The sequence below is a fragment of the Limanda limanda genome, chromosome 5, assembly GCF_963576545.1.
Source record: "Limanda limanda chromosome 5, fLimLim1.1, whole genome shotgun sequence".
NCBI lineage: Eukaryota > Metazoa > Chordata > Actinopteri > Pleuronectiformes > Pleuronectidae > Limanda > Limanda limanda.
In genome coordinates, this window is record NC_083640.1 from 13,314,782 (window position 1) to 13,329,649 (window position 14,868).

At 41.7% G+C, this 14,868-nt stretch overlaps 1 protein-coding gene across 1 annotated transcript; it reads right to left on the reverse strand.

The window, feature by feature from the left end:
• Positions 1-3,613: 3,613 nt before the first annotated feature.
• On the reverse strand, positions 3,614-11,688 carry unc45b (unc-45 myosin chaperone B). The gene is made up of 20 exons (XM_061072022.1): positions 11,629-11,688; positions 11,037-11,198; positions 10,916-10,952; positions 10,647-10,822; positions 9,464-9,553; positions 9,181-9,348; positions 8,886-9,051; positions 8,617-8,787; positions 8,130-8,301; positions 7,749-8,049; positions 7,410-7,504; positions 6,386-6,527; positions 6,163-6,303; positions 5,934-6,061; positions 5,449-5,515; positions 5,124-5,237; positions 4,822-4,937; positions 4,627-4,744; positions 4,348-4,503; positions 3,614-3,915 (listed from the first exon to the last, which is right to left on the reverse strand). Exons 1-20 carry the CDS (start codon positions 11,686-11,688, stop codon positions 3,643-3,645), a joined length of 2,853 nt encoding a protein of 950 aa, XP_060928005.1. The 3' UTR covers positions 3,614-3,642.
• Between the last annotated feature and the right edge of the window lie 3,180 nt (positions 11,689-14,868).

The window sequence follows — 14,868 nt, forward strand, 5'->3', positions numbered from 1 at the left end:
AAGACCTCGCTCCACCCTCCGAGGGCTCGCCTCGACGGCTGAATGCGCGGATCCGCCCTGGATGTGCAGGGGATTCCTCTGCTCGGCGTGCACCTCCGCGATGCGCTGCGGATATAGTGGACTAAAGGCAGGGGTTAATTTGTGCCGCACCTCTTGGTTTTGGCCTGCCCGTTTAAAGACACACCGCCGCTGATGTGACGTTTTGTAATAAATCTCTCATTTGATTTTTGTGTTTGCAACTTGTGTTTCTGCTTGCGCGGCTATATTTTGGTCACCCCCGACAAAATCTCACTCCATTCTTACAATGCATCATGTGCGATGCATTGCAAGAATTATCAGAGCTCTCAGTCGAGCTTTAAAAACGAGACATTACCATTATTTCGGCACACAAGACAATTTGTCGGAAAATCAGGGTACTTGAGGCCATGTCGGATCGGCCAGGGCGCTACACTGAAGTGAGCCAGAGGGGAATTAACGAAAACTCTCTCCATGGTGTCACATTGAATGGAGGAAAATCAAGTGACAAAAAACTCGACCCGAAGTATAGTTTTTCCCAACTGTGGCTAAGAACTTGGAGGAACGTATGTTCTCAAGGAGGCCGGCTGCCTGATAAAACTGGATATAACAAGTTAATTGAGGAGCTGAAGGTGCTTTACGCACAGTACTGGCCCGAGGACGCAGGTGCGCTGTATGGAGAGACTGAGGTTGAGTCGCTGTGCCAGCGCTTTAACATTGCCAACCCGCACGCAGTCATACGGGCCTACAGAAAACACAGAGACTCGGAGGAAAAGACATCCCCGATGAACTGATGAAGCTACTTGTTGCTGTCAACAGCATTCCTATTGCGAGTGCTGAATGTGAGCGCGGATTTTCGCAAATGAACTTAATTTTCACTCCCAACCGTACCTCTCTGCTCACATCCACCATATCATCTTTACTCTTCCTAATTCTTGTTGGACCCCCCCTGGCTAAATTCAATCCAGTCCCGTACGTGAGGTCGTGGGTGGCCAAAGGACACAGAACTGCCACAGACACACGCAGTAAAACCCGAAACAGGTAGGAGGAGGAGAATCCGGACATGGTCGTGATGTGGGGTGTTTTGGACAACTAAATATGGTGAGCATACTGTCTATTAATAGGCCGCCGTGCCAATCTTTAAATAATAATAATGGAAGATTTATGTGATTTATTGTAAGCTTTGAACTTTTATTTTTTATGTTTTACAAGTTAGATCTATGTTGAGAAATGAATTGCTGACTGTAAGTCCCACCTGTGTTGATGTGGGCATTTGCCTGTGCTGTACAGTATAGCCTAAAATAATTGTAAATTATTGTCATAAAATTTGTACCATTGATATTATTTGAAATTAAGGCTTGTAAGTCCCACAGCATTGTCAGTGGGCATTTGCATGTTTTTTTCAGCACCGTTTTCTGTATGCGTTCCGGGACCTGTGCCCGTCTCGTCATCCCTGCGCTCTCATATGTACTTTGCGTTCCGGCACCTTGTGATTTACAAATTGAGCACTGAGTAAAGGTGGAAGTCCTGATGAATATTAATACTCAAGGAAAGTATAGATCCTCCCAAAAACGACTTAGTACTGTAACTGAGTACTTTTACTCCGTACCTTTACACGTCTGACACTTCATTGTCTCCTCATCGACTTTCCTTTCTTCCCTGCTCCCGTTCTACTTCCATACTGGCATTATTATTAACCAATTCCACCATATACAAATGTATGTATAGATATAGGCACAATATATCCATATCCATGTATACATATTAGATGGAAACCAGTCAACCTTATCCACTCAAAAGAAAGGCAGTAAAAAGTCCTCCAGATATACACTGACACAGACAACTAGCAGCGCGTGCTCACAAATTACAAACCATCTGAAGTAACTGATAACACAAAGTAGATAACACTGTAACATTTTTTGGTCAAAATACCACAAGGATCATTTAAAACAGCAGCCTTTTTACCCTGTCTAAAACAGCCCTCCTCAGATTGTCCTGTTTTTTGAGTGCTCCGCCCCCCCCCCCCCCCCCCCCTCTCATTGTCACACCATACACACTCCACCAGATCTCCGCCTCCGGGGGGGGGGGGGGGGGGGGGGGGCTATGCCATGCAGACAGACTGTGAGGTCACAATCTGGTGTTTTCCCATTCGACTCACTCTTGGCAGAAAACTAGTGTAAGGGCCCTGCCAATCTAGCACACCACAAGAGAGTTAAACACTCTTAGGACACTGCAACTTAAAGCAGCACTGCAACTCAAACAGGGCACAACACAAAATATTGCACCACAGTAAACTGGCATCCCACCATGAACTCATACTTGCAACAGGGCACATACAAAGGCACCTGGGGATCTGATCAAGGTCCTTCAGCTGTTTACTCCCACCCCAATACTATGCTTTAAGCTCGTCCTTTTAAAATACTTAATAATTATTTTACATAAATTACAAATAACATGAAACCACTTAACTCTCCCGGAGTTCGACACCCTCCCAGGGGTCTGAGCTTTAGCACTTGTCCGGCTTCAGTCTGCTGTGGAGAACACCGGCTCTCCAGCGCAGTGACACATCTCCACGTGCTCACACAGCAACACTCACTACACTATGTTGGAGATAAAGTTATGATGTCATGATGCTCACTGCAATGCACTTCATTGTCTCCTCATCGACTTTCCTTTCTTCCTTGCTCCTGTTCTCCTTCCATACTGGCATTATTATTAACTAATTCCACCAAATACAAATGTATATATGTATAGATATAGCCACAATAGCTCCATATCCATGTATACATATTAGATGGAAACCAATCAACCTTATCCATTCAACAGAAAGACAGTAAAACGTCATCCAGATATACACTGACACTGACAATCTTGTGGAAAACTTGCAGTGCCTGCTCACAAATTAAAAACTTTAACTATCTGAAGCAACTGATAACATAAAGTACACGACTCACAGGTATGGCAAGTTGAGCCCTTGAAACGCTCTGCTGATTCCCAGCCTTTGTTTGACAACCAATTCCAAAGAATCCACTCACTGACACACTCCAGTCCTTAAATAGAAGTCAGGCTCAGCCTTAGGAGAAGTGAGTGTGTTGAGCAACCTGCAGTTATATATGTTTCTGTCTTGAAAGTGCTGATTAATTGTGGTTGGCCCAGAGAGCATGGTCTGATCTCACGTCATTTGGAACTCTCTTCTCTTCCTGGCCCCTAGCCAGAATTTCATCATTACCGACCTTGGCAGTATCACTGAGGGATTTCCCAGATCTAAATGTGCACAATTCAAGATGTTTGGAGAGCAACTATTGGTTAACAGTTATTATGGTATTTACATAAATAACTACACATTCCGCTAGGTGTGTAGTTAACTTGCGCCTGTAGGTAGGCGATTGTCTGCTTATTTGTTACATATTGAAACTGAAACATTCAGTTGTTATGAAAGTACTTTTTTGAGGGCTTTTGTCATCCAGGCACATGTGTTGAACAGAGAGAGAAGCTTCATGGTGGGAGACAGGTTGTTAAATCTTTTAATATTTTTGATGTGGAAAAAGCATTTTGAAAAATGTCTCTATTTAACAGAGGGAACAAAGAAAAAGGTCCATTGGTGCTGTTGTGGTTGTTGCCATCATTTTAAGAAGGGTTAGTGAAGGGTTTGATGAGGCTGAGATCCATAGCTTTAACAAGGCATGTGCGCGCCACGTCAATGGGCTCCTGCCTCTTGGGATTATCCTCCGCCTTGCCAATCACTGTGAGGATTTCCAGGAGCTCGCTCTCCATCAGCTTCTTGGCCAGCTCGTTGTTGTCGGAGCTGAGCATGTTGAAGACAATAACAAGGCCGCGGTGCTGGACCTTAGGGTTGGTATGGAGACATAACCTCTGAAGGATCTCGAGCCACTGTTCGGTCTGTTGGGAGAGTTCAAAGACGGTGAAGTGTGTGAACGATGAAAGTAAAAGGAAACACAAGTTTCATGCATATGTCAGCGGAGTCGATAGGTTGAAATCCAGGTTGTGAATGGATTTTCTTTCCTTTTCCGTTTTAAAAAATATTTCCAATGATTCTACACATGACCACCAGTGTAGTTGCCCTGTGCTTATAAAAAAAATTCTATGTCCCTGATGATGGCAAATTAATTTCATCTCTATTATTTCAACAAAATTATAACAGCCTCCATGACAAACTGGGACTGTGGAGTCTGAGATGCGATGCCATTAAGTTGCATTAAATTGCAGGATCCATTGTGAAAATGTTTCAATTATTACATATAACAATTACAGAGGTCCAGACCTTGTCGACCTCATAGCTGGCTACGGGCATACAAACACTGTTGTACTTACCACCTGAGTCATTTTGGTGCAGAGCTTCTTCTGAGCAGCGGTGAGCATGGCCAGAGCTCCAGCTGCAGCTATCTGAAGACCGTCCTCATCCTCACCACACAGCAGCAACAGCAGCTTCAGCTTATCATTGCCGTCTTCCATGTAACGTTCCTGAACCTAAAACAAAGTTGAAATGTTCCATTAAGCCCCGCCTGCTACAAACCAAACCGCAGTTTGCACATGTTTGACTGCGCACCGTTAGTTATGAAGTAAGGATTTTGGCAACTTTTCAGTTCTCACCTCTTTGCATGACACAAGGTTGCACATGCACTCAACGGCGGCCTGTCGGATCTGGTCGTGATCCTCGAACATGTAGTTCTCGATCTCGGGCAGAGCTTTCTCTTTCACAATCTTTACTCTAGAAAACAGGACGAAAATGTAACCACACTGAGGCAAGACCCGAAAGACACTTATTACTGAGGAAGGAGTTGTCACCTCAGTTTTTCACTGAAGCCAGCCAAGTTGGTGAGGCCTTTCAGAGCTTCAAAGTTCTGCAGTCCATCATTTTCTGTGCCAAGGAGGTTCACCAAAGGCCGCACCACCTCATACACCTGTCAACAAAGCAACAGCTAAAGATTAACTCTAATAGTTACGATAATTTAAACCCCCAACAGAAGATCACAGCAATCAGAAACGCTGAGAAAGCTCTGCATCTTCCAGCATAAGGGGGGTTGGGAGGGATCTGGGTGACTCAGTAAATTTACTTTCTCCTTTCAAATCAAAGCAGCGCATCTTACCCTCTCCCCAGGGAAGGCGATTTCCGGGTTGGAAATAGCTGCAATCTTGGCGAGGGCATGACATGCCTTCACCTTTCCGACAGCTGTCCCCTCCAGAGCAAGTGGTATTAAAGCCTGAGGGCAGAGCAACAGTTTGATTTCAGACAGTGGCTAAACATCAGCGTGGATACTATGAAAGAACCAGTTTGTCTGGGTAATAGCAGTAAAGGAAATATGAACTCTTGTTTTAGACTTTTTTCTGGGTATTCAGCTGTGGAATACAGTGGAAGGACTTTTTGTCATGTCGTAGATTCATGCAACCTTGATTTCCAAACCGATCGCTCACCTTTCCACCACCTTGGGCTACAATAATACCACGAGCTTTGGAATCCTCTGACAATGCCAAGAAAATCCTGTAGATAAGAAACACAAAATAAGTTTAGTACTCATATATTTCTCAGCAGTGTTGCAGTTTAAGCACGGATACACAAGAAAGGTACTCTAATTTTATTTATATTGTTTTAACTCTTTTCTCATATATAACTTTTTTTATTTCTGTGTCTGTTCTCTTATACTGTGTGATCTTCAAATAGCTTTTAACTGTTTATTGTTTGCTTTGAATTTGTCATTCTTAACTTGTTAAACACTTATATGAATTATATGTACAAAGTTTATGTTTTTTTGTTGTTTTTAACTTTCATTTCCCGATCCTATCTGAAGGAACATTTGTGTGAAAAATAGTTTTTTAGTTGCAGAAAAAAGGATATGACTCATCGTATGTTGTGATGATATTTTGGGAATTTCCAGTGAGTTTCACAGAAGTTTCCTCACCTTGCCAACATTTCCTTGGTCTGGTCGGTCAAGATGGCGTTATCAGCTTTGACCATTACAGTTAGAGCAGATGTGACACCAGCTTTCAGCAGCCTACTCACTCTTCTCTGAATAAAGTCCTTCTTATCCTGAGAAACAAGGGTGTGCAAAGTGTGTTAATGCAACTCGTGACATTACCCGCTCTGCCCATTTCTGCTGCCTGATAGAGTTTTCTGTGCTTCCTCTTTACCTTAGGGTGTTGCTCAGGCACATGTTGCTTGGAGAACTTGGCTAGCTGGACCAACTCTGGGAGGATGTCCTTCTTATCATAGCAGTTTGTGCAGTTGATCAGTGTGCAAGCTACTGAGTATAAGATTGTCTTGTCCTTCGACTAGAAAATAAAGAGAAAGGTTATTTCTACTCATATCCAATCAGATATACTGCAGGTTCGCTTCTGATTATAATTTCTGTACCTTGGCCAGTTCAAACATGGCTTTCATGGCAGGCTCGTCCTCAACAAAGTCATCTTTCACATCAGCATCATTAGTCAGGTAAGCGAGACCCTCGATAGCCCACTTCCTTGTTTTGGTATCAATCTGGGGATTGCAGAGCCACCTAAAGGAACAAAGGAAAGGTTTAACACCAAGTTTGTATCCTGATGATGTCAAGTAGTAGGTAGGCCAAGTCAGTGTACTACAGTGTCAATTGATTTCACATTCTGTGACAAAAATTAGGTTTTGTAAAAGGAAATAGTTTTGAAGTTTTAATTTCTCCATTTCTTGATTTGTTTTTTTTTTCCTTCTGCAAAGTTAGAGCAAGTTGTCTTAAAAATTCAGAGAGTAAGGGTTTCTGGCTCTAATTTTCTGTAAAAATTTAGGCAAAAAAACCCTGCAAACGTTTAAAAAAGAATGGGGCAGCCCATACATTAAGGCTTGAGTCCATTGCAGTGGCCACAGGTATGACTCTGACCGACAGCCTTTTACTGTACATCTTCGCCCCTCTCTCTCCCCCTTAAGTCTGTGCTGTCAATAATTACAAAAATGCCAAACAAATATGTTAACAAATTGTTTGGGTTAAAATAGACCCTTTCACAATATGTATTGCATGTTTAGGCAAACATTCATTTAAATCTCTTGCAGGCTTCACAAAGGGCCACACACAGACTTCTTATAACTGAACTGTCTTTATCTTAGCTGCTGTTGTTAATGTTGAGAGGGAATGATTGGAAGAGGGTTTCTAATCAAGAAAAAATAAACCTATGAACACAAAGCATTTTTTGCCTTTCTTTACAAATTATACCTTTTATACCTCGATACCTTTTTTTATTTCAGTGGCAGAATGGTGTTTTATTTTTAAAACAGACCAATTGAATGAGACAAAGTTACGCACATGGAATGCAGGGTACCGGGATATTCTGCTACAAATCTAGGAATAAATCCATTGCAACTTTTGTATAGTAATTTTACATTTGCTTATTGTCTCTGTGTGTGTACTCACTTTCTGCACTGCTTGGCCAGCTTCTCTGTGGAGCCCTCAGCAAACTGCCTCATACTGTAATCATCTCCTCCTGCTGAACCCAGTTTACAGAGACCCTGCAGGGGACATTGAGATGAGCATATTTACACATAGACACAAGTTATGTGCTCTTATCAAACTTTCTTACATCCCAACACAACTTTGTAGTCCAACGGAACAACAGTATATTGTTATATTTACTTTTCCTATATGTTCATACCATGGTAAAAAAAAAATATATATATATATATACACTGTATATTAACCTGTCTTATATTAGAAAACTTCCTCTGTGTTCTGTTCTTTCCTTGGCATACTCACCACCAGCGCACGTATTTTAATCTTCTCATTCTTTGTCTTCTTGTAAATATCCTTGAGCATCGACACGCCATTGGTAACAATGAAGGAGGCGCGGGCCATCTTTGAGGACGCGTGGATCAGCGCCTCCACGGCAACCATCTGGTCCACCTCCCGCTCTGAGCCGCACAGTGCCACCATCATCTCCATGATGCCCTGCCGTCCAACTAGTGCATTGCCGACGTCAACGGGACCCTGCAGCAGCCCCGAGATTGTGTTGACAGCATGAATGGTCTTGTCCATGTTGTTGGGGTCAATTTTGGATCTGTGAAACAGAGACATTATAATAAGTTATGTCTTGATGGCAAAAAGAGCGTCTCGGAGATCAGTGTTCTATGGACATACTTGATGTAGTCATCACAAATGTCTCTGAAGTTGTCTCTCTCTGGGTCACAAGTGAGGTCGTCATATAGCTTGTTCAGCAGCACGCTGGCGATCAGCTGTGTGTTGTCTGTCATGGGCAGCTGGTCTGGCAGTTCAGGAACCTGACCGCACACCTTGAGGATCTTCTTCAGACCTGGAGAGCAAGCACATAAATGCATTCATGGATATCTGCTGAAAACATCATGTCAGAGAGTCGAGGTGCTAGCAACATGACTGTGAAAATACGTTTAAACTGCAATAGGTCAGAGGACGTCAGCTAAGTCTTTCATATGTGGCCAAGGATGGATTTAGGTTTACACAGTGAAAAGAATGTGGTCACATGCATCCCAGTCCACCTCTGAATGTCATCAGAGTGATCAGATCTCAGGACGCACTGAGGACACATTTGGGTGCGTTCTGACTTCAGGTCTAATTGGATTCTGAGCGATGTGATGCAGCCGTGTCTCACCGTGATCGATGGTGAAGAGGGTTCTAGTGTTGTCTCTCCCTTTCCTTTCTTTGCGAGGCACATTCATGCTCAGGAGGTTCAGCGCCTGGTCTCTGCCATGGCCGGACACCTTCGCATTTTGAACCATCTCCAGCAATGAGAGGAGGATGGTTTTCAGGTCTTTAGCTGAGTCTGCAGAGGGACAGATGATAGAAAAAGTGTGAGTAGTGCTGGGGGGAAAAATACCAACAGCTGAGGTCATTCAGTTACAGACAAGGATGTGGTCTCACCCAAAACTAAGGCCTCTTCTTTCCCATACTCCCTAGAGTCTCCACCAGTGAGGGAGTCATTGATGCACTGGAAGAGGTTGCAGGTTGCCAGTGCAATCTCCTCATTGTCGACTGCCATGATGCTGCACATCTTATCAACCCCTACCATGTTCACAATAGCCATGGCCTATCCAGGGGAGTGAAAGGAAACATTTAAAAAGTATAGAGCATAGGTTTTTGTGCATCATATAGGCAAGAGTTACACTTTAAAATATTGACTCTATTAAGAGGATGTGATTTGTAAGACTATACTCACGCGGGCCTTGTGTCCTGTGCACATCCCTGACAAAGTACGGACAGAAGCCAGGATCATCTCGGGTTTGCTTGTCTCTATCATACTGAGCAGCAGAGGGATTCCATTGTTCTGGAAAATCCTTTCTGCTCCCGCGTCCTCCCTCGACAGCACAATCAGGTTATTTGCAGCCTAGACATAAAAGAAGTAAGTCAAAAAGTGGAAGTAGGGTTAAATCCACAGCTGCAAATTCAGGAAACTAACTAATCTCCCAGTTATTTGTATTCAGATTTAAAATAAAACCCACCTTTTCCCGCTTGTCTTTTTCCATCTCTTCATCGAGGAGGATGTCGAACATGTTCTGTACTCTCGAATCTGTAGAGAATGTTGTCTTAAGCTGTGGAGAAAAAAATATTGGTTTGTGAAAGTTCTGTGATATCCTGGCATAATTTCCTGTGATCATTTCCTGTGATCATTTCCCCTTGATCATTCCCAGCCCATTTGCTTTCTGTCCAAACATTTCATATTATCCCATGAAAAAAGCAGTCACAACTAGAATAGCATTTAGTGCACATACCTCCGTCAAGGCCAAACAGTCACCTTATGAAACCCCATTTAAATTCACTAGAATGAAATATTGTTGTAAATATTGTTATTTTGTTGATGTGCTCAGTTACATGCGACATCTATTGAATTTCTGTCAGTCCTGGGAGAGGGAACTCTCGCATGTGGCTCTCTCTGAAGTTTCTACGTTTCTTCCCTGTTCATAGGTTTTTCTGGGGGTAGCTTTTCCTATATTTGCTATACAAATAAAATTTGAATGATTCATGATTCATGATGGATTCAGATTTTTACTTGAATCTGCACCAAATTTCCCACACTCATGATTATCAATCCCCTTAAAAATGAAAAACGCCTTCTGATGTGGATCCACACCAACATTTAATGGATTCTTCCCCGACATATACCACATCCCTCCACCAAGTCATTTGGTAATCCATCGAAAAAGATTTTGTGTAACCTTGCATACAAATAAACAAACCAATCAAAAAACAAAAAGAAAGGGGTGAAAACATAAACTCCCAGGCAGGGGTAAATATGATTTTCTTTTCCGCTGAATGTTGACTGTTAAATACATCTATCAGTGTAGTGTGGAGGAAAATTCCACTGTCTCTTCCAACTATACCTTGAATAAAATGTTGAAACTAACAATTTTGTAGCACTTAAATGGCACTTACTTATAGCACTTTGTAGTTTTGCTTTTTTTTGAAGAAATGTTACTTTCTTGATTCTTGTTGTTCTGGGTTTGTACCCTCATGGTTGAAAGCACTTATTGTAAGTCGCTTTGGATCAAAGCGTTAGCTAAATGAAATGTAATAGTAATAATAGATTTTTTATTAGAAAGCAGTGAATGCTGCATGTATTTATGTATAGTGATGTATGCAGTCATATACTGCCCTGTATATTGTGATGTTCTGGTTAATACTGACCTTGGCCTGGATTTCTGCCCTCAGTCTACGGAGAGTATCCAAGAAGGTCTTGTTCTTTGGTTCGATGGTGGCGCATCTCTGCACATCTTTGAAAGCCATGTCTAGTTTCCCCAGTTTCTCCAGAGCTTGACATCGCCGGAACAAGGCTTTAATGTCTGCTGCATCTACATCAATTGCTAAAAAAGTAGGGTGAGTCACAATGAGTTTGTGGAACCATAATTCAAATTAATATTTATTGGGTTATTTTAATTTTATATTGATTATGATACCTTTTGATGCATCAGATGCTGCATTGGCATAGTTTTCCTTCAACGGCAAAAACAGAAAACATTAAAATCACATTCTATTCACCAGAGGAATTACAAATCTGCTTTGACAAAAACTGCTTACCTTTTTGAGGTAGCATGCTGATCTGTTCCTGTAAATGACAGCCAGCACCTTTTTGTCTTTGCATGGCTTGATGGCTGCAGTGTAGCAGTCAATGGCTTTGTCAGTTTCTCCAGCCTGGAAGTGTTTGTTTCCCTCGTCTTTTAACTGGATTGCGTCTCCCATCTGGGGGAGAATTCAATCATCATGAATAAAATAAAAAAAATCCTTATAAATCCTTAACTTTCATGTTAATTGATCCTCAGCATGTGCGACGAGACGCACACGCTTCTTGTGTCTGACGGCATAACCTCACCAGCAAAAGCACAATTTCACAACTTCAGGTTCATGCGGCATGTGTCAAGCGTCATATTAAACTAAAACATTCCAATCACATACAGAGGGTTCTGGTTAGAAAATAAACATTTCAAATGATCTAAAGGTTTAAAACAAACCTCCTGAACAGTTTTATACTTTTGCCCATTGTAACTGTAAAGATCAACAGAATATAAGTATGGAACCAGTTCAGAAGCAGTACTTTATTTCACAATCACCCTGGAGGACAGCGATCATAACCTGTTAATATAATAATATAATTTAAGTCTTTAAAACTTACCATTGTTGCTAAAAGGTGTCTTGCTGACCAGGCTCTCCTGAAGCAAATGGCCAGGCACATGCTATCCCTAACTTTAAATGGCCAGCCCTGCAGGCCTTATTTGGGCATGGTCTCGTACCCCAAGTGGAGCCTTGAAACAAATGCTTCTTTCCTGATAGACAGACACCATGTCCTCATGCTCCCCCTGATATGGCACAGTCCACCCCCCACTGTGCTCTTATCCTAAGCACCCTATCCATGCCTGATGGACACGAAAAAACCGGGACCAAAAGTTTTCTGTGGAAGCTGTCCTGTACCTTATGGATTGTGTGTCTTGCTCAATCCTCTTCTATGGATCCGTTCTTCAGTTTTTTTGTCACACGTAGACGGCCTTCACCTCCAGTGTTCGGCTCAGACTTTTTCTGTCTGGTGTAAGTTTCCCCTCACCAACACCTCAATTTATATTTATACTGCAGCTCAATGAGATGGGACAGGACTGAGGTGGACCATCCATCACACACAGGGGTTAATTCCAAGTATACAAAGGCCCCTTAAAGATCATTTGAACAGAAGGTAATCATAAACTATGATTACTTGTGTTCCAACAAATATAATTTCAGTGTTTTTGAAATATAAAAGGCCTCTTGAATGAAACTGTTATTTCCCATTCAATAAATTCTGCGAGACTGACCCCCGTCAGAGGTGGTCTGCTCCTGATAAGATCTATTTCAGGCTCAGACAGCTGAGAACTCACCAGCAAATGCCTGATGCCAAAGTGGCGGTGAGGGGAGGAGGGACCGACAGCTGTGTGACAAACAGAAGAACCTGGTAGCTTCTGGAAAGAGAATGATCCCGAATCCCATACTCCAGTGAGGTGGTGACCTGATGAACTGGGTGTTAGTCTCCTTCCCAGTGCATGCTGGGATAGGCTGCAGTCCCACTGTGAGTGTAAATAGGAATAAGCATGTGGGAATTTATAAGCTGATTTATTACAAAGAATGCATTTGATTATATAGAACCCAATGACACTGAAGGCAGGATGTCATCCCACTACAAAAGTCACTGTATATTATTAGGGGGTGGGAATTGCAGCGCTACTCACGATACGATACAAAACTTGATACATGGCCCACAATCACATTTTATATAATATATATAAATAATATAATAATATTGATACAGCGATTCTGCAATAATATATTGACAACCATGTAATGACACATCATGATATCTGTACAACTGAAGAATACAAAATGCCCCCAAAGAGGTAAAGCCCAGGATTTATGTATTCATTCACTGCAACGTGGTATCACTTTCCCCGACACGTATTGAGACAATAAGCTGCTATGAGCTCTTTGATATAAGAAGGGGCCTGATTATTAGGGCTTTGTATATGTATAGAGAAGATAAGACAGGAGTAATATGATCCCATCTTCTAGTCCCTGTAAGCATTTTGAACCAGCTGTTGGCTTTTCATAGACACACTGGGACAATCTGTTGATAAAGAATTACAATGGTCCTGTCGAGAGTTGACAAGTCAGAGGGAGAAATGGATGATAAAAGGCCCTATTGTGTTAATTTCATGTGCATATCGCCACAGTCTCATGACTCATCGTTGAACTCATCAGCTCACCAGCAATGGGAGACTGTAGCTGAGGGGGTAGAGTGTGTGTACTCCAACCAGAAGGTCAGCGGTTCAATCCTGCCGTAGTGTCCTTGGGCAAGATACTGAACCTCTATATGGCCACGCATAGATGTTGTTTACATTAACTGTAAAATGTGCCAAATGTAATGTAAAATACAATTCATGCAGGAATGTCAACAGTGATAAAAGCTGATATTGGTGATTGTTACGTCCAGTTGGTCGCAAGAGGTACAAGCCAAAAGACTGAGGGTTTGTCCCCTGTAAACATGCTAAATTGTGTTTGAAGACTAATTGTCTTTGTATGGAAATTGGTTTGCAGAGAATAATCACAGGGCTTTTAACAGACACCAAACATAACACAAAACATCAACAGACATAAACCACACTACGCATACACTTGTACACATTGTACCTTAAGCAGCTCTGAATTGACCAAGTGGACATTTGGACCAGACCATTGCTTTTTGGATTTTGTAGATTTTGTAATGTTTTTCTGGGCTTCAGTTGTGATTTTGTTGAGAGGCTACTTGTCCCTCGCAGTGAGGGAGCAGCAAGCTAATGCAGAGCAGAGTGGATGTGCTGGTGACGGGCTGGGGTGTAAGGTTTAACAAATTTAACTTTAACAATTTGATGTCTTTTATTTAAAATATAGGAAATAAATTACGTTGAAGATCTTGCTCTCATGAGAGAAACACATCATAAACCATGAAACATACCAAACTCCCATCCTAACTAAATATGTGCCATGGGACATCTGTGCAATGGACAGTAATACAGTGGTCTAAAGGTCAACATTACAATTGTTAGCGACAGGATAATGATAGTATAGAATAATTTGGATCAGTTTATTTGCATAATCATTACAGGATGAAATGGCATTATTAAATGTCTATCTCTCTCTCTAGATGTCTCTAACATGCAAACGCACAATACAAAGAGGAGAAAGCTCTTTTTGGGCCTTGACATGTGTCATTTGTTGACTATTAGAGCTTTGATGCCACCTGCTGGTGTAAAACATCTCTTACAGTTAGAGTGACAATTACACTGATAAATAGGGATTATTGTACCGGGTTCCTTTACTTCAGGAGCAATATCAAAATACAAACCCTCCATTTTATGAGTAAATGCCATGCATTAACATGTGTACATAAGTTGAATTACTATCAGCAAATTGTACTTGCATGAAAAATAAATATGACATATTGGTTTATATATTTGCCCCCATTTCAGAGGAGAGAGATTACCTCTTAAATGTTCATTGTGTAGAATTTAGTGACATCTTGAGGTGAAGTTGCATATTGCAGCTGAATACCCTTCACCTCACCATTCCCTTCCAAACATGACAGAGAACCTGTGGTAGCCTTCAGTTTTCATAAAAACTCAAAAGGCGTCTAGTTTGTACAGTTTGGACTACTTGGCCGCGTCTGTGGAGAGGACCCACACCTGATCTAAATATACGTAATAATAAATATAAGTATTACAATATACAGGTCCCATTCTAAGGTAAAGAAAAAACATTATTCGTACAATTTAGATGATTGCACTCATCACTATGATTTTTTTATAATCAATTTCTGCCAATAGATCCCTTTCACCTAAATCTTGCACACTGAACC